The sequence below is a fragment of the Microtus pennsylvanicus genome, chromosome 13, assembly GCF_037038515.1.
Source record: "Microtus pennsylvanicus isolate mMicPen1 chromosome 13, mMicPen1.hap1, whole genome shotgun sequence".
Taxonomy (NCBI): Eukaryota; Metazoa; Chordata; class Mammalia; order Rodentia; family Cricetidae; genus Microtus; species Microtus pennsylvanicus.
Genome location: NC_134591.1, coordinates 75413843 through 75431302, shown reverse-complemented (window position 1 = coordinate 75431302; position 17460 = coordinate 75413843). Strand labels below are relative to the sequence as shown.

Here is a 17460-nt window from a genome sequence, read left to right as displayed (position 1 = left end):
TTCCCCTTCGCCTTATCCCATGCGCTCCTCCAAGCACTGCTGTCTTCAGGTATCTGCCGTCATTCATCCTCATAACATGGCCGAAGCATCTCAAGTGCCGTTGCCGTGTCCTGTAGTTCACTTCCTTCTGTAGAAGGAGACGTCTCTTAATGTCTTCGTTGTGCAGCCTGTCTCTTCATGTGACGCCTAGAATCCTCCTGAGACACGCCATCTCAAACACATTCAGCCGCTGTTCTGAGAAGCATTTCATTGTCCAGGTTTCAGGGTTGTCAAGAAGGCCGCTCAAGACAGGTGTCTCATGTACTTGTAATTTTGTTGTTCTTGTGTCTCTTGCTGACCAAACCTTTCCCAGTGCCTGCAATGCAGCCCTCGCTATCCCTATCCACCTCCTGACGTCTGAAATAGTTCCCTCCTTTGAACTGAGCTTCCTCCAGGATAGACAAAGTTGACTGCTTGCTTGAGGTTCTGACTCTTTATTACAATGTTAAAGCCCTTGTGCGCCCTTCCCATGAGTTGTATCTCAGTCTACAAACTGGTATGAAAGTAAACATCGAGAAGACTGAGATGCTGAGGTACAAACTGATGGTAAGGGCTGACAATTGCAGGCCCTGTGGGGACCTTTCTCGGTAACCTGTGTCCTTGGCATTTCTGGTTCTGGCTTGGTGGGCTCTGTCCGACTGCTTGCGTCATGGAATGCTCTGTGCTAAGGGACACAGATCCCACTGTCTGCAAGCAGAACAGGGTTGCTGAGGGAAGGCGCTCACGTGGGCCTCAGGTTGCACTTTAGCAAAGCTTGGCACCTGTGGGTGGGGCCGGTTCCCCTCTCTCTCTTTCCCCCCACCCATGTGATGAAGAGATGTAACCTTAAGGCTTCTGGAACTTCTCTTGAGCAAGCAGGACCAGGCTGTTTGAGTGGTGTTCCTGAGATTGCCACTTGGGGGCGACAGAGGACTGTCTCTGAAGCTCTGCCATTGCTCACACCTGTGGCCAAGGAACATTTAAACGTGGCTGGTGGAGCCAGGTGATGGTGCACTTCTTTAATCCCAGGCAGAGGCAGGCGGATCTCTGTGAGTTCAAGGTCAGTCTGGTCTACAGAGCTACAGCCAAGGCTACACAAAGAAACCCTGTCTCGAGAAAAAATGTAGCTGGTCTAGGATGAGTGGGTTTCGATCACCTGATATATAAGCGAGAATGTAATGTGTATCACTATATTTATATCTGTTACTGACTGACATAGATCACTATGTTGTTAGGTGATGCTGTTTGAGAGAAGATCTTATTCCGTATCCCAGGACATCTTCTAAGTCACTAGGTAGCGAGGCTGGCTTCAAAACCACAGCAATCCCCCTGCCTCATCCTCCAAGTGCCTAGCTCATGTGTGTGTGTGTGTTTGTGCTTTATTGGGGACTGAACCCAGGGCCTTACAGGTTAGGCAAGTATTATACCACTAAGCAATACTCCTAGCCCAAATTAATTTATTATTAAAATTAATTTCTAATTTCTTCATTTATCTTTTGAGACAGAATCACTCCGCTGCCCAGGTTGAGTTTGAACTTGTGATTTTTCTTCTTCACACTCCTGACTGTTGGGATTATAGGCATGTGCCACCACAACCAGATTTATTTTTGTTTTTAGATTTAATATATATTAAACATATATTAAACATGTTTAATATTAATATATTAAACATATATATTAAATCTAATAATACATATTAAATCTAAAAACAATACACACACACACACGAGTGTTTTGCCTGCACATATGTCTGTGTACCACATACATGCCTAGTGCCCAGAGAGACAGGAAGAGGGTATTGGATTCCTTGAAGCCGGAGTTATAGAAGGTTGTGAGCCACTATGTGGGAGCTTCAGATTGAACCCCTTTCTCTGGAAGAGCAGCCAGTGTTTTTAGCTACAAAGACATCTCTCAAGACACATCCTCCTCCTTTCATTGAGGCAGGGTCTCACTATGTAGTTCTTGACTGTCTTGAAACTCACTAAGAAGACCAGGCTGGCCTGGAACTCACAGACCTGGCTACCTCTGCCTCTCAAGTGCTGGGATTAAAAGGGATGTGCCACCAGCCTTGGCTCTCCTTTTTACCATTTTAAACGTTGTCTCCAGAAAACTAAAGCTGGCACAGTGACCCACAGCACATTCGGTCAGGAGCTCTGCCATGGCCACCTGACCCTTTGACCCTTTTCAGCTCTGGAGGCCCTTCTCCCAGAAGGCAGCTTTCAGGAACGGAGAAAGAAACTTCTGTTGCTGTGAAGTGCACAGCTAACAATCCCCCCAGAGCTGTCACAGGCTTCCTCTGCAAGCACCGAGTGTTTGCAGGACAGACTCCATTAGCCTCTTTCCGTGACTGGGGAGTTTGACCCCTGGAGGTGGCAGTTGAGTAGCCCAAGAACACGGAACATCCTCTTCCAGCCACGACTGGACGCTCTGCTGAGCTTTGTCAACCTCCTCACACCGCTGACCTTGCTGTGGTCACCTCCGCTGAAGCCGTCGGGGCATCTGTAACCCATGTGGGTCCGTTTCTCAGAGACGAGGTTGGAGCTGAGGTGCAGAAGAGGACCTGCTGTTCGTTGAGCGCTCACTGCTTGTTATTACATAGCGCGACAGACCCATTTACACGCTGTTGTTTATGTGAATGGCAGCCTGGTGGGGACCGTGTTATGATCTGCCCGACATACAAGGCTATGGATACCTGATGTGTGTGTGTGTACATGTGCGCGTGTGTAAAACGAACGTATGGAGAACAGTGCTGCGTGGCTTCGGGTATGGTTGAAGCCAGGGACTCTGTCTTTTCCCACCTCTCATTTACATTTGTGTTTTGTCTGTGAACTGGTAAGCAACCAGCAACTATAGGTTTGCACCCTGACCAATCCAAGTGGAGGGATAGTGAGGAGATACTGGGAAAGCCGCCATCTCTGCGTGGCTACTGTCATCTATGATTGCTTGTGGTGACAGTTCTGCTCCTGGAGACTCTGGGTTCCTCCGTGTCTGTTCTGAAGCCATTGCTGTCCCCATTGCAGGCACAGCGGAGAAGGACACTATCTGTGAGCTGCCTTCCCCAGGACCTGGCCCCGATTGCTCCAACCCAGATGACTGCAAGACATTTACTAGGTGACTACCTGGTCTCCTTTGTGCCCCTCCGGGTGACCTTTGGATGGGCCACTCTGTCTCGGGGCACATAGGGTAGGGTCAGCTCAGGCTGGCAGGACTCCAGGGTGGTCCACTGCCAAGCTCACTAGTCATTGGAGACTCTGCTGTGTGTGTCCCAGAAGGCCTAGGGAACGCAGCTCTTGCTCTCAGGAGCTCATAGCAGGGCCTGTGAGTGCTGAGGCAGGAGCCTTTCTCTATAGACACCCATCCGCAAGCCCAGACCTCCGTGGCTTGTAGAGTGATCAGACCTGTGTCTGGCTTCTTCTCCAGCCATGCCATTGCTCAGGCCACACCTACTCTAAAGCCCTCAGCCACCGACAGTCTGAGGAGCTCACTGCCAGAAGGGAACACCCACCCTGTGCAGGAAGATGCTGCTGAGCTGTCGAAGGTTCCAGAGTCTCCGTCTTCCCAGGCAAGGGAGCCCAGTCCAGACCCAGGTACTGTTTACGTGAAGCTGTGGCAGTTTCACAGGGTGTTGCTGTCCGATGAGAGGCCCTAGGTGCCCAGTGGAGACAGAAGAACGTGGCTAGGACACAGCTCCTGAGGCTGAGACTCAAGGGCCGGAGGTCCTGAGAGGCTTATTTCATTCCCAGAATGTCTGAGTGTCCTGCACGCCAGGGTCTGGAACAGGCCAGGGTCTGGAACAGGGGCTGGGTGTCCCTGCTCTGTACTCAGGGTGTTAGTGACAGAGCAGGTGGGCTCTGCCTGTGGCCCCTAAGTGTCCTCCTCACCTCTCTGTTTTGTTTTAAAGATTTGTTATGTATACAGGGTTCTGCCTGCATGCATACCTGCAGGCCAGAAGAGGGCGCCAGATCTCTTTGTAGATGGTTGTGAACCGGCTGTGAGCTGCCATGTAGTTGCTGGCAATTGAACTCAGGACCTCTGGAAGTGCTTTTAACCACTGAACACTGAACCTTCTCTCTAGCCCCTGACCCCCGATAAATGTTAATTCTTAAGGTGCCTTTGTTGTTGATTTTATTCTTATTTTGTCTTTTTTTTTTTTAATTTTAGAGAGAGAGTTTTCCTCTGTAGCACTAGCTGACTCAGAATTCATTATGTAGCCCAGGTGTCCTGGTTAGGGTTTTTTGTTGTTGTTTGTTTTTGTTTTTGTTTTGTCTACTTGATACAAACTAGAGTCGTCATTTAAAAAAAGAGGGAACTTCAACTGAGAAAATGCCCCAACCAGATTGGCCTGTGGGCAAGTAAGCTTGTGGGGCATTTTTTTGATTGTAGGTGCGTCCTGCCCACCATGCCTGACTGATTTTTTTTTTAAGGTCAAAATCTTAACAACAAACAAAACAAAACAAAAAACCTGTAACATTACCAGGTCTGATGGTGCACAGCTTTAACCCCAGCACTCAGGATGTAGAGGCAGGTGGATCTCTGTGAGTTTGAGACCAGTCTGGTCTACACGGTGAGACCCTGGTTTCACCCCCCTACTCAGCCACTCACGCACCTGTCCAGCTAACCAACCAACCAATCACACACCAATTTTGGCTGAATCCACAGCCTCTCATTTCCTGTGGAAACAAAAACAAAACCTCTTCTCCAAAGGAACATATCTTTTGACTCAAATTTTAAAGTCAAAGTCAAAGTATTTTCAAAATATATATGTTGGATTAATCCAGCAGCATTTATAATCAAATGTCTTTTAGCAGCTTTTGCTCCTTCCTCAGTCAGCAAACAATTTAAAGATAACACAATAACATACAGTGTCCAGATTCTCTGTGTATTTTCCACCTTCATGTGGTTTATTTTGAACTCTATTTCTTTTATTCTTATTTTTAATTTTTGGCTTTTTGAGATGCGGTTTTTCTGTGTATCTTTGTCCTGGAACTCACTCTGTAGATCAGGCTGTCTTTGAACTCACAGAGCTCTGTCTGCCTCTGCCTCCCAAGTGTTGGGATTAAAGGTGTGCGCCACCACACACCAACAAAACAACCACCAGTGATTTCATGTGGCCAATGCAAAAATCAGTTGATTTTTTTTAATGTAGTAACTCAGTGTGCGCTCCATCTCTGTGGCAAGAACGTATCTTTATAAAGGAAAGGGGTTCTTTTTAGCTCTCATTGGGGAGATTTTTGCCTGCAGCTGCTTGGGCCTGAGGCAACTGATCGCCCCAGAAACTGCTCACCTCACTGCAGCCAGGAAGCACAGAGAAAGGGAGAGGAGGGGCAGGCTCTCTTTCATGGATGTACCCCTCAGGACCTCTCTCCTTTCCTCTGGGCTCTGAAACTCCACTCCCTTCGTGTGTGTGTGTGTGTGTGATGCATCTGGAGGTCAGAGGATGATCTGTGGGAGTCAGTTCTGTCCTTCCACTATTGGGTCTTAGGATTCCACTTGGCAGGAAGTTTCTTCACCTGGCCTTAGACTTCTTTTAAATAAAAGCAGAAGCTGCCGGGTATCATTTCTATGCAGCCACAACCTCTCCAATTTGATCTTTCAGAACACAATCCCAATGGTTTTTGCCAGCTGTAGCCAAGAATTGTGTGTTACAGAGGACTACGACCCACTGCCTCCAAATGTTTCCCACTGCCCCCACCGCCTCCTACTGCCTCCCACCGCCTCCCACTGCATGTTGGTCCAGTCTTTCCTAGAGATTCAGAGTCTCTGTTACTGGTTCTAATATATCATCATCCCTACAGATAATGCAGAGATGAATATGACCTTGGAGCTGCCACCTTCAGGGACCCTTCCTGACTTCAGCACCTCAGAAAACAGCGAGGAGCCTGCCAGGTGACTCCTAACCCCTCCTGTAGGCAGGATGGAATGGCCCCTGTATGCGCAGGTATTCCTCAGGGTGGTCTGGGCTGTCATCAGGCCTGTAGGTCTTTGGTGGGATTGGGGGGACACAACTGTGTGTCTGTCTCTATGATGACAGGATTGTAAAGCCAGGTCTAGAAACTCAGTCCCTGCCCCCACAAGGCCTGACAAGACTGTGCAGATGCTATGGGTTCCCAGGCCCTCTCTGCCTCACATGGCAATTGTGATTGTTACCCCTGTCCTGGGTTTCCTTTGGCACAGTACCGCCTCTACCCTGAGCCTCCTGGTGGACGCCCAGACCAGCAGCAGGCTGCAGCCCACTTCTCCCTTGTCCACAGGAACACCTTTTCTGGATCCAGGTATTGATTGCTCATTGTCCAAATCCGGGGGGGGAGGGGTTTCCTTCCAGGACTGTGGCCTCAGGTGGAGGTGGAAAGAGACTGAGACTGATCTCAGCTTTCTGCCTTCTAGGGCTGCAGCGAGGCTCTGTCCCTTCCTAATACAGTTTCATTCTTGGGACAGGACTTTTTTTCTTGACTTCATCCTGATGGCCTATAATTGATACTCAAAATAGAGTTGCTAGGCTGTGGGGTGTGGCTCAGTTGCTTGAGTATTTATCTAGAATGCTCTCAGACTCTGGGTTTCATCCCTACTAGGGTATACAGGGGAATTAGTACCGTACATTTATAATCCTGGTGCTGAGCATGGCAGTGTCTGTGATCTCAGTGCTGAGTATGGCGGTGTGTGTCTATAATCTCAGTGCTGAGCATGGCGGTGTGTGTCTATAATCTCAGTGCTGAGCATGGCGCTGTGTGTCTATAATCTCAGTGCTGAGCATGGCGGTGTGTGTCTGTGTCAGTGCTGAGCATGGCGGTGTGTGTCTATAATCTCAGTGCTGAGCATGGCGGTGTGTGTCTATAACCTCAGTGCTGAGCATGGCGGTGTGTGTCTGTATCAGTGCTGAGCATGGCGGTGTGTGTCTATAATCTCAGTGCTGAGCATGGCGGTGTGTGTCTATAATCTCAGTGCTGAGCATGGCGGTGTGTGTCTGTATCAGTGCTGAGCATGGCGGTGTGTGTCTGTATCAGTGCTGAGCATGGTGGTGTGTGTCTGTGTCAGTGCTGAGCATGGCGGTGTGTGTCTGTATCAGTGCTGAGCATGGCGCTGTGTGTCTATAATCTCAGTGCTGAGCATGGCGGTGTGTGTCTATAATCCCAGTGCTGAGCATGGCGGTGTGTGTCTATAATCTCAGTGCTGAGCATGGCGGTGTGTGTCTATAATCCCAGTGCTGAGCATGGCGGTGTGTGTCTATAATCCCAGTGCTGAGCATGGCGGTGTGTGTCTATAATCCCAGTGCTGAGCATGGCGGTGTGTGTCTATAATCCCAGTGCTGAGCATGGCGGTGTGTGTCTATAATCTCAGTGCTGAGCATGGCGGTGTGTGTCTATAATCCCAGTGCTGAGCATGGCGGTGTGTGTCTATAATCCCAGTGCTGAGCATGGCGGTGTGTGTCTATAATCCCAGTGCTGAGCATGGCGGTGTGTGTCTATAATCTCAGTGCTGAGCATGGCGGTGTGTGTCTATAATCTCAGTGCTGAGCATGGCGGTGTGTGTCTGTATCAGTGCTGAGCATGGCGGTGTGTGTCTGTATCAGTGCTGAGCATGGCGCTGTGTGTCTGTATCAGTGCTGAGCATGGCAGTGTGTGTCTATATCAGTGCTGAGCATGGCGGTGTGTGTCTATAATCTCAGTGCTGAGCATGGCGGTGTGTGTCTATAATCCCAGTGCTGAGCATGGCGGTGTGTGTCTATAATCCCAGTGCTGAGCATGGCGGTGTGTGTCTATAATCCCAGTGCTGAGCATGGCGGTGTGTGTCTATAATCCCAGTGCTGAGCATGGCGGTGTGTGTCTGTATCAGTGCTGAGCATGGCGGTGTGTGTCTATAATCCCAGTGCTGAGCATGGTGGTGTGTGTCTATAATCCCAGTGCTGAGCATGGCGGTGTGTGTCTATAATCCCAGTGCTGAGCATGGCGGTGTGTGTCTATAATCTCAGTGCTGAGCATGGCGGTGTGTGTCTATAATCTCAGTGCTGAGCATGGCGGTGTGTGTCTATAATCTCAGTGCTGAGCATGGCGCTGTGTGTCTGTATCAGTGCTGAGCATGGCGGTGTGTGTCTGTATCAGTGCTGAGCATGGCAGTGTGTGTCTATAATCTCAGTGCTGAGCATGGCGGTGTGTGTCTGTATCAGTGCTGAGCATGGCGGTGTGTGTCTGTATCAGTGCTGAGCATGGCGGTGTGTGTCTGTATCAGTGCTGAGCATGGCAGTGTGTGTCTATAATCTCAGTGCTGAGCATGGCGGTGTGTGTCTATAATCTCAGTGCTGAGCATGGCGGTGTGTGTCTATAATCCCAGTGCTGAGCATGGCGGTGTGTGTCTATAATCCCAGTGCTGAGCATGGCGGTGTGTGTCTATAATCCCAGTGCTGAGCATGGCGGTGTGTGTCTATAATCTCAGTGCTGAGCATGGCGGTGTGTGTCTATAATCTCAGTGCTGAGCATGGCGGTGTGTGTCTGTATCAGTGCTGAGCATGGCGGTGTGTGTCTGTATCAGTGCTGAGCATGGCGCTGTGTGTCTGTATCAGTGCTGAGCATGGCAGTGTGTGTCTATATCAGTGCTGAGCATGGCGGTGTGTGTCTGTATCAGTGCTGAGCATGGCGGTGTGTGTCTATAATCCCAGTGCTGAGCATGGCGGTGTGTGTCTATATCAGTGCTGAGCATGGCGGTGTGTGTCTATAATCTCAGTGCTGAGCATGGCGGTGTGTGTCTATAATCCCAGTGCTGAGCATGGCGGTGTGTGTCTATAATCCCAGTGCTGAGCATGGCGGTGTGTGTCTATAATCCCAGTGCTGAGCATGGCGGTGTGTGTCTATAATCCCAGTGCTGAGCATGGCGGTGTGTGTCTATAATCTCAGTGCTGAGCATGGCGGTGTGTGTCTGTGTCAGTGCTGAGCGTGGCGGTGTGTGTCTGTATCAGTGCTGAGCATGGCGGTGTGTGTCTGTATCAGTGCTGAGCGTGGCGGTGTGTGTCTGTATCAGTGCTGAGCATGGCGGTGTGTGTGTCTGTATCAGTGCTGAGCATGGCGGTGTGTGTCTGTATCAGCATGGCGGTGTGTGTGTCTGTATCAGTGCTGAGCATGGCGGTGTGTGTCTGTATCAGCATGGCGGTGTGTGTGTCTGTATCAGTGCTGAGCATGGCAGTGTGTGTCTGTATCAGTGCTGAGCATGGCGGTGTGTGTCTCTAATCCTGGTGCTGAGAGGTGGAGGTAGAAGAAGTTCAAGGTTGAACCAGTGAGACGGCTCCCTTGCCGTCTGCCCTGCCCAAGGAAGCAAGTTCAAGGACCTGAGTTTGATCCCCAGAAATTATGTAGAGGTGGAAGGAGAGTGACTCCACACACCTAACACACATGTGCGCGTGCGCGCGCACACACACACACACACACACACACATAAACAAATAAGAAAAATTCTTTAAAACCAAACAAAAAACTCTAGGTGTGGAGGCACATTGCTTTTAATCCTAGCACTCAGGTAGCAGAGGCAGGAGATCTCTGTAAGTTCAGAGCCAGCCTGGTCTACATAATGAGTTCCAGGTCAGACAGGGCTACTTAGTGAGGCCCTGTCTCAAGAAAAAAAAAATCATTGTTAAAGGTTACTTCTGCTAGGTAGCCTGTTCAAGGCCATCCTGGCCACAGGAGACGTCTTTTAAAAAAGAAGTTATATGAATGACCAGGAGCTTAATTCCTTTCGCTGTCAGTTTCCTCAGCTGTAAAATGGAAAGCGAGTAGGCACCCGGGGTTGCCAGCACGCAGCACAGGTGTGGTCTGCAAATAGCCCTAGGCGGTTGCCGTCCGTGCAATCGAGTTTTAGGACTAGCAGTACCAGTTATGGACACAAGATGGCAGTAGTTCTCAAGTTAACAGTTCTCAGCGTGCTTTGTATCTCAGCTGGCAAAGTGCTTGCCTAGCATGACAGAGGGCCCCGGGCACCATTCCCAGAGTCACATAAACCGGATGTGGTAGGACACACATGTAATCCCAGCTCTGAGGAGGTGGAGGTAGGTAATCCTGAGATCTCGATCGTCCTTGGCTACATAGCAAGTTTGAGGCTACCCTGGATCTTGGCCCAATACCAAACAAAGGCTACTTGAGCAGTCACACCTGAGACCTGTACCCTACTAGCAATGGAATAATTAAGATCACCAGAGTAGGCTGTGTAAGGGCTCAGGCGTGGACTAGGCTGGGTTAGTGGTAGAGCACTTGCCGCAGACGCATTATATACTGTGTTTGAGCCTTAACTGTGTGTGTGTGTGTGTGTGTGTGTGTGTGTAAGAAGGATGTGGGATACTGAAGTCTCCTGGCCTGGCCTGACCGGGGTGGTGACTCTCAAGGTGGCTTTGGACAAGCTTCAGTTTCCCAGTTTCTCAAAGCCCTCTGAGCCCTTTGGCTTTGAGAAAACATGATTCATTTATGTGTGATGTGTGTGTGTGTGTGCATGCCCATGCCATGGTGCATGTGTGTGTGTGTGCGCGCATGCCCATGCCATGGTGATGTGTGTGTGTGTGTGCGCATGCCCATGCCATGGTGATGTGTGTGTGTGTGTGTGCATGCCCATGCCATGGTGATGTGTGTGTGTGTGTGTGTGCGCATGCCCATGCCATGGTGATGTGTGTGTGTGTATGTGTGCGCATGCCATGGTGATGTGTGCGTGTGTGTGTGTGCATACCCATGCCATGGTGATGTGTGTGTGTGTGTCTGTGCGCATGCCCATGCCATGGTGATGTGTGTGTGTGTATGTGTGCGCATGCCATGGTGATGTGTGCGTGTGTGTGTGTGCATACCCATGCCATGGTGATGTGTGTGTGTGTGTGTGCATACCCATGCCATGGTGATGTGTGTGTGTGTGTGTGTGTGTGTGTGCATACCCATGCCATGGTGATGTGTGTGTGTGTGTGTGTGTGCATACTTATGCCATGGTGATGTGTGTGTGTGTGTGTGTGTGTGTGTGTGCACATGCCCATGCCATGGTGATGTGTGTGTGTGTGTGTGTGTGCATACCCATGCCATGGTGATGTGTGTGTGTGTGTGTGTGTGTGTGTGTGTGTGTGCATACCCATGCCATGGTGATGTGTGTGTGTGTGTGTGTGTGTGCATACTTATGCCATGGTGATGTGTGTGTGTGTGTGTGTGCACATGCCCATGCCATGGTGATGTGTGTGTGTGTGCGCATGTCCATGCCATGGTGATGTGTGTGTGTGTGCATACCCATGCCATGGTGATGTGTGTGTGTGTGTGTGTGTGCATACCCATGCCATGGTGCATGTGTGTGTGTGTGCATACCCATGCCATGGTGATATGTGTGTGTGCGCATGCCCATGCCATGGTGATGTGTGTGTGTGTGTGCATACCCATGCCATGGTGATGTGTGGAAGCCAGAGGGCAACTTCTGTGGAGTCCCGTGTCTCCCTCCTCCACCCCTGTCCCACCTTTCCATGGTAGGTTCTGGATGTTGAGCTCAGGTCAGGCTTGCAAGGGCTTTGCCCTCTGAGCCATCCCACCAACCTCTCATTTGTTTGAACGGAGAGACCACATGCTGAGGCCGCTCTGTGCAGCTCTGACCCTGAGCCTGCCCTCAGGAGCTGACGGTCTCAGAGAGTTTGCCTAACCAGCTTCTGCCCTCCCTATCCCAACTAGCCATAGCTCTCGGCCTCCTGGAGTTCAATTCCTTCTTTTTTCTCACTCTTTTTTTTTGTTTATTATTTATTTTATATTTAACATGGGGTCTCCCTATGTAGCCTTGGCTGGCCTGGAACTAGTTATGTAGAGCAGGCTAACCTCAAACTCAGAGATCCACATCCCTCTGCCTCCCTAGTGCTGGGGTTACAGGCGTGCGCCACCGTACCTGACTCATTCTGATTCCTTGAGGCCTTAGTTTCTCACCCTCGAAATGCTTTGTTTTTCTTACTTTCTGAGTTCGCTGGTCAGCTTCCTGGAACCAGGTGAGGGAGGGCAAGCAGAGAAAGGCTGAATCAGATGGTCCATCTTGGGACCAGAACTGCTCACCTTGGTGGGACCCATGTCCCTGGAGAAGGAGGAAATGGGCTATGCCTGGGGCTGTCCTCTGTGGCTGTAGGAAAGGGCCCTGGCTCCCAGCTGTGCACAGAGTACAGGGTGGCACTGTGTTTCAGGGCCCATGTTCCTCTGGCTGGCCATGGTGATGCTGCTCCTTGGCTTTAGCTCCTTCTTCCTATGTCACTGGAAGGCCTGCAGGAGGCGGATCCAACAGAGTAGGTGCTTGTGTTCTGGGGTCCTGGGGAGGGTGGCTGCTTTATGCGGGCCTGCCGTGGGTGCCTGCCCTGCCTGTCCCTACCCTGCTGCTCACCCCCTAAGCCCCACTCTTGATATCTTTGCAGAGTTTCACCTGGACTACCTAACCCAGACCTTCCAGCCAAAGATGGAGCCGGGGGGTGAGTATCTGGTCATGCAAAGACTGCCTGGGCCACATGGACAGGTGCGAGACTGTCGTGGGCTCCGGGGCTGGGCCGACTCCCACCAAGACACTGTCCACCAAGGGGTTTTGAGATAGAGAAGTTTCATAAGTACATGCGTGTACCTCCTAAGCACGCCCCAGTCGAGGGGGTTTTTGTATTTTGATGGTTTCAAGCTTGTTTCCATGAGCTGCCAGGCACGGCTTATTGAAACCAGTGTTTGCTTTCTTGACATTTTTCTAGTATTAGAGTTTCCATTGCCGTCAGTTAATTTTTTTCTCTCCAAACATTCGTGAGAACAGTTTTGTTATAACAAGAAAGACAGAAAAAAAAAAAGAAAAGAAAGGATGAAAAAAAGGCAAACAAAATACCCAAAGAAGCTGGGCTTACAGAGAGCTGAATGAGTCTAAGGTCAATATTGTGTCTGAGCCTGGTTTTGAGCCTGGTTCCACTGGGTCCCTTGATGTCTGGGTTTCCAGGGCTGAAATGAGAGGGAGTTTAAATCAGGGTGAGCACACACGGTACAGATGATGATAACCTAGGCAGGGATGGGCATGGCCAGGGTAGGGTGGGCATGGCCAGGGTAGGGTGGGCATGGCCTGGCCAGGGTAGGGTGGACATGGCCAGGGTAGGGTGGGCCTGGCCTGGCCAGGGTAGGGTGGGCATGGCCAGGGTAGGGTGGGCATGGCCTGGCCAGGGTAGGGTGGGCATGGCCAGGGTAGGGTGGGCATGGCCAGGGTAGGGTGGGCATGGCCAGGGTAGGGTGGGCATGGCCAGGGTAGGGTGGACATGGCCAGGGTAGGGTGGACATGGCCTGGGTAGGGTGGGCATGGCCAGGGTAGGGTGGGCATGGCCAGGGTAGGGTGGGCATGGCCAGGGTAGGGTGGGCATGGCCAGGGTAGGGTGGGCATGGCCAGGGTAGGGTGGGCATGGCCAGGGTAGGGTGGGCATGGCCAGGGTAGGGTGGGCATGGCCAGGGTAGGGTGGGCATGGCCAGGGTAGGGTGGACATGGCCAGGGTAGGGTGGACATGGCCAGGGTAGGGTGGACATGGCCAGGGTAGGGTGGACATGGCCAGGGTAGGGTGGACATGGCCAGGGTAGGGTGGGCATGGCCAGGGTAGGGTGGGCATGGCCAGGGTAGGGTGGACATGGCCAGGGTAGGGTGGACATGGCCTGGGTAGGGTGGACATGGCCAGGGTAGGGTGGACATGGCCAGGGTAGGGTGGACATGTCCAGGGTAGGGTGGGCATGGCCAGGGTAGGGTGGACATGGCCAGGGTAGGGTGGCATACCCTGAGCAGCACGGATCTGTCCTGGAGCAGTGGGTTGTGAAGGAACATTTATTCATTTGTTGTCATGAGCTTGTCTTCAGCGTAGGCTTTGTCTGGCAATAGGCTCTCCTAGATTTTCCAACCTTCCAGACAAGTGTGACAGCTGGTAAGAGTGGACAGCCGGAGGGACTGGCATATGTGTTCCAGCCTCTTCACCCCTCCTCTGCAGGGAGACTATTGTTCCCCTGGTGGAGGAATAAGAGCAGGAACCTATGGTCAATACAGGCGCAATCAGGTGCCGGTCACCCATCACCTGAATTGGTCCGACATTATGGCAAAGTGTCCTTGGTACCTTTGCAAAGGACAGACACCATCTCATTTTACTCCTGGGGTGGCCTTCTCAGCACCCACCACCCCTGCCTTCATTTCTCAGATGAGCTGCGTGAAGCCCAGGTCAGCTGGGAAAGGCCACATGGGAGCAGACAGCAGGGTGGAGATTTGTTGTTGTTGTCGCTGGGGTCTCCATGAGCAGGGTGTCTCTCTCTGGGGTCTCCATGGGCAGGGTGTCTCTCTGGGGTCTCCATGAGCAAGGTGTCTCTCACTGGGGTCTCCATGATCAGGGTGTCTCTCTCTGGGGTCTCCATGATCAGGGTGTCTCTCTCCAGGGTCTCCATGAGCAGGGTGTCTCTCACTGGGGTCTCCATGAGCAGGATGTCTCTCCGGGGTCTGCATGATCAGGGTGTCTCTCTCTGGGGTCTCCATGAGCAGGGTGTCTCTCTCTGGGGTCTGCATGAGCAGGGTGTCTCTCTGGGGTCTGCATGAGCAGGGTGTCTCTCTCTGGGGTCTCCATGAGCAGGGTGTCTCTCTCTGGGGTCTCCATGAGCAGGGTGTCTCTCTCTGGGGTCTCCATGAGCAGGGTGTCTCTCTCTGGGGTCTCCATGAGCAGGGTGTCTCTCTCTGGGGTCTCCATGAGCAGGGTGTCTCTCTCTGGGGTCTCCATGAGCAGGGTGTCTCTCTCTGGGGTCTCCATGAGCAGGGTGTCTCTCTCTGGGGTCTCCATGAGCAGGGTGTCTCTCTCTGGGGTCTCCATGAGCAGGATGTCTCTCCGGGGTCTGCATGAGCAGGGTGTCTCTCTGGGGTCTCCATGAGCAGGGTGTCTCTCTCTGGGGTCTCCATGAGCAGGGTGTCTCTCTCTGGGGTCTCCATGAGCAGGGTGTCTCTCTCTGGGGTCTGCATGAGCTGGGTGTCTCTCTGGGGTCTGCATGAGCAGGGTGTCTCTCTCTGGGGTCTCCATGAGCAGGGTGTCTCTCTCTGGGGTCTCCATGAGCAGGGTGTCTCTCTCTGGGGTCTCCATGAGCAGGGTGTCTCTCTCTGGGGTCTCCATGAGCAGGGTGTCTCTCTCTGGGGTCTCCATGAGCAGGGTGTCTCTCTCTGGGGTCTCCATGAGCAGGGTGTCTCTCTCTGGGGTCTCCATGAGCAGGGTGTCTCTCTCTGGGGTCTCCATGAGCAGGGTGTCTCTCTCTGGGGTCTCCATGAGCAGGGTGTCTCTCTCTGGGGTCTGCATGAGCAGGGTGTCTCTCTGGGGTCTCCATGAGCAGGGTGTCTCTCTGGGGTCTCCATGAGCAGGGTGTCTCTCTCTGGGGTCTCCATGAGCAGGGTGTCTCTCACTGGGGTCTGCATGAGCAGGGTGTCTCTCACTGGGGTCTCCATGAGCAGGGTGTCTCTTGCTGGGGTCTGCATGAGCAGGGTGTCTCTCACTGGGGTCTGCATGAGCAGGGAGTCTCTCTCTGGGGTCTGCATGAGCAGGGTGTCTCTTGCTGGGGTCTCCATGAGCAGGGTGTCTCTCTGGGGTCTCCATGAGCAGGGTGTCTCTCACTGGGGTCTGCATGAGCAGGGTGTCTCTCTCCGGGGTCTCCATGAGCAGGGTGTCTCTCTCTGGGGTCTCCATGAGCAGGGTGTCTCTCGCTGGGGTCTCCATGAGCAGGGTGTCTCTCTGGGGTCTCCATGAGCAGGGTGTCTCTCTCTGAGGTCTCCATGAGCAGGGTGTCTCTCGCTGGGGTCTCCATGAGCAGGGTGGCCCCCACTGGGGTCTCCATGAGCAGGGTGTCTCTCTCTGGGGTCTCCATGAGCAGGGTGTCTCGCTGGGGTCTCCATGAGCAGGGTGTCTCTCACTGGGGTCTGCATGAGCAGGATGTCTCTCCGGGGTCTCCATGAGCAGGGTGTCTCTCGCTGTGGTCTCCATGAGCAGGGTGTCTCTCGCTGGGGTCTCCATGAGCAGGGTGTCTCTCTCTGGGGTCTCCAAGAGCAGGGTGTCTCTCTGGGGTCTCCATGAGCAGGGTGTCTCTCCGGGGTCTCCATGAGCAGGGTGTCTCTCCGGGGTCTCCATGAGCAGGGTGTCTCTCGCTGGGGTCTCCATGAGCAGGGTGTCTCTCTGGGGTCTGCATGAGCAGGGTGTCTCTCTCTGGGGTCTCCATGATCAGGGTGTCTCTCCGGGGTCTGCATGAGCAGGGTGTCTCTCTGGGGTCTCCATGAGCAGGGTGTCTCTCGCTGGGGTCTCCGTGAGCAGGGTGTCTCTCTCTGGGGTCTCCATGAGCAGGGTGTCTCTCTCCGGGGTCTCCATGAGCAGGGTGTCTCTCCGGGGTCTCCATGAGCAGGGTGTCTCTCGCTGGGGTCTCCATGAGCAGGGTGTCTCTCCGGGGTCTCCATGAGCAGGGTGTCTCTCGCTGGGGTCTCCATGATCAGGGTGTCTCTCGCTGGGGTCTCCATGAGAAGGGTGTCTCTCTCCGGGGTCTCCATGAGCAGGGTGTCTCTCCGGGGTCTCCATGAGCAGGGGTCTCCATGAGCAGGGTGTCTCTCGCTGGGGTCTCCATGATCAGGGTGTCTCTCTCTGGGGTCTCCATGAGCAGGGTGTCTCTCGCTGGGGTCTCCATGAGCAGGGTGTCTCTCTCTGGGCTCTGCATGAGCAGGGTGTCTCTCTCTGGGGTCTCCATGAACAGGGTGTCTCTCTCTGGGGTCTCCATGAACAGGGTGTCTCTCTCTGGGGTCTCCATGGGCAGGGTGTCTCTCACTGGGGTCTCCATGAGCAGGGTGTCTCTCTCTGGGGTCTCCATGAACAGGGTGTCTCTCTCTGGGGTCTCCATGAGCAGGGTGTCTCTCTCCGGGGTCTCCATGAGCAGGGTGTCTCTCTCTGGGGTCTCCATGAGCAGGGTGTCTCTCTCTGGGGTCTCCATGAGCAGGGTGTCTCTCTCCGGGGTCTCCATGAACAGGGTGTCTCTCCGGGGTCTCCATGAACAGGGTGTCTCTCGCTGGGGTCTCCATGAGCAGGGTGTCTCTCGCTGGGGTCTGCATGAGCAGGGTGTCTCTCTCTGGGGTCTCCATGAGCAGGGTGTCTCTCTCTGGGGTCTCCATGAGCAGGGTGTCTCTCTCTGGGGTCTGCATGAGCAGGGTGTCTCTCTCTGGGGTCTGCATGAGCAGGGTGTCTCTCACTGGGGTCTCCATGAGCAGGGTGTCTCTCTGGGGTCTCCATGAGCAGGGTGTCTCTCTCTGGGGTCTCCATGAGCAGGGTGTCTCTCTCTGGGGTCTCCATGAGCAGGGTGTCTCTCACTGGGGTCTCCATGAGCAGGGTGTCTCTCACTGTGGTCTCCATGAGCAGGGTGTCTCTCTCCGGGGTCTGCATGAGCAGGGTGTCTTTCTGGGGTCTCCATATCACAGCTG

General features: G+C 52.9%; 1 protein-coding gene across 2 annotated transcripts in view; it reads left to right on the top strand.

Moving 5' to 3' along the window:
* The window catches only part of Tnfrsf8 (TNF receptor superfamily member 8), a 55269-nt gene that overhangs the window by 22227 nt on the left and 15582 nt on the right, over positions 1-17460 (top strand). The window contains exons 5-10 of one of the 2 annotated variants that reach the window (XM_075946052.1): positions 3039-3129; positions 3439-3605; positions 5814-5904; positions 6193-6290; positions 12176-12274; positions 12401-12454. In XM_075946052.1, coding sequence (XP_075802167.1) covers positions 3039-3129; positions 3439-3605; positions 5814-5904; positions 6193-6290; positions 12176-12274; positions 12401-12454 — 600 coding nt within the window. The remainder of the gene's footprint in view (positions 1-3038; positions 3130-3438; positions 3606-5813; positions 5905-6192; positions 6291-12175; positions 12275-12400; positions 12455-17460) is intronic. The other variant, XM_075946053.1, reaches the window with a different exon arrangement.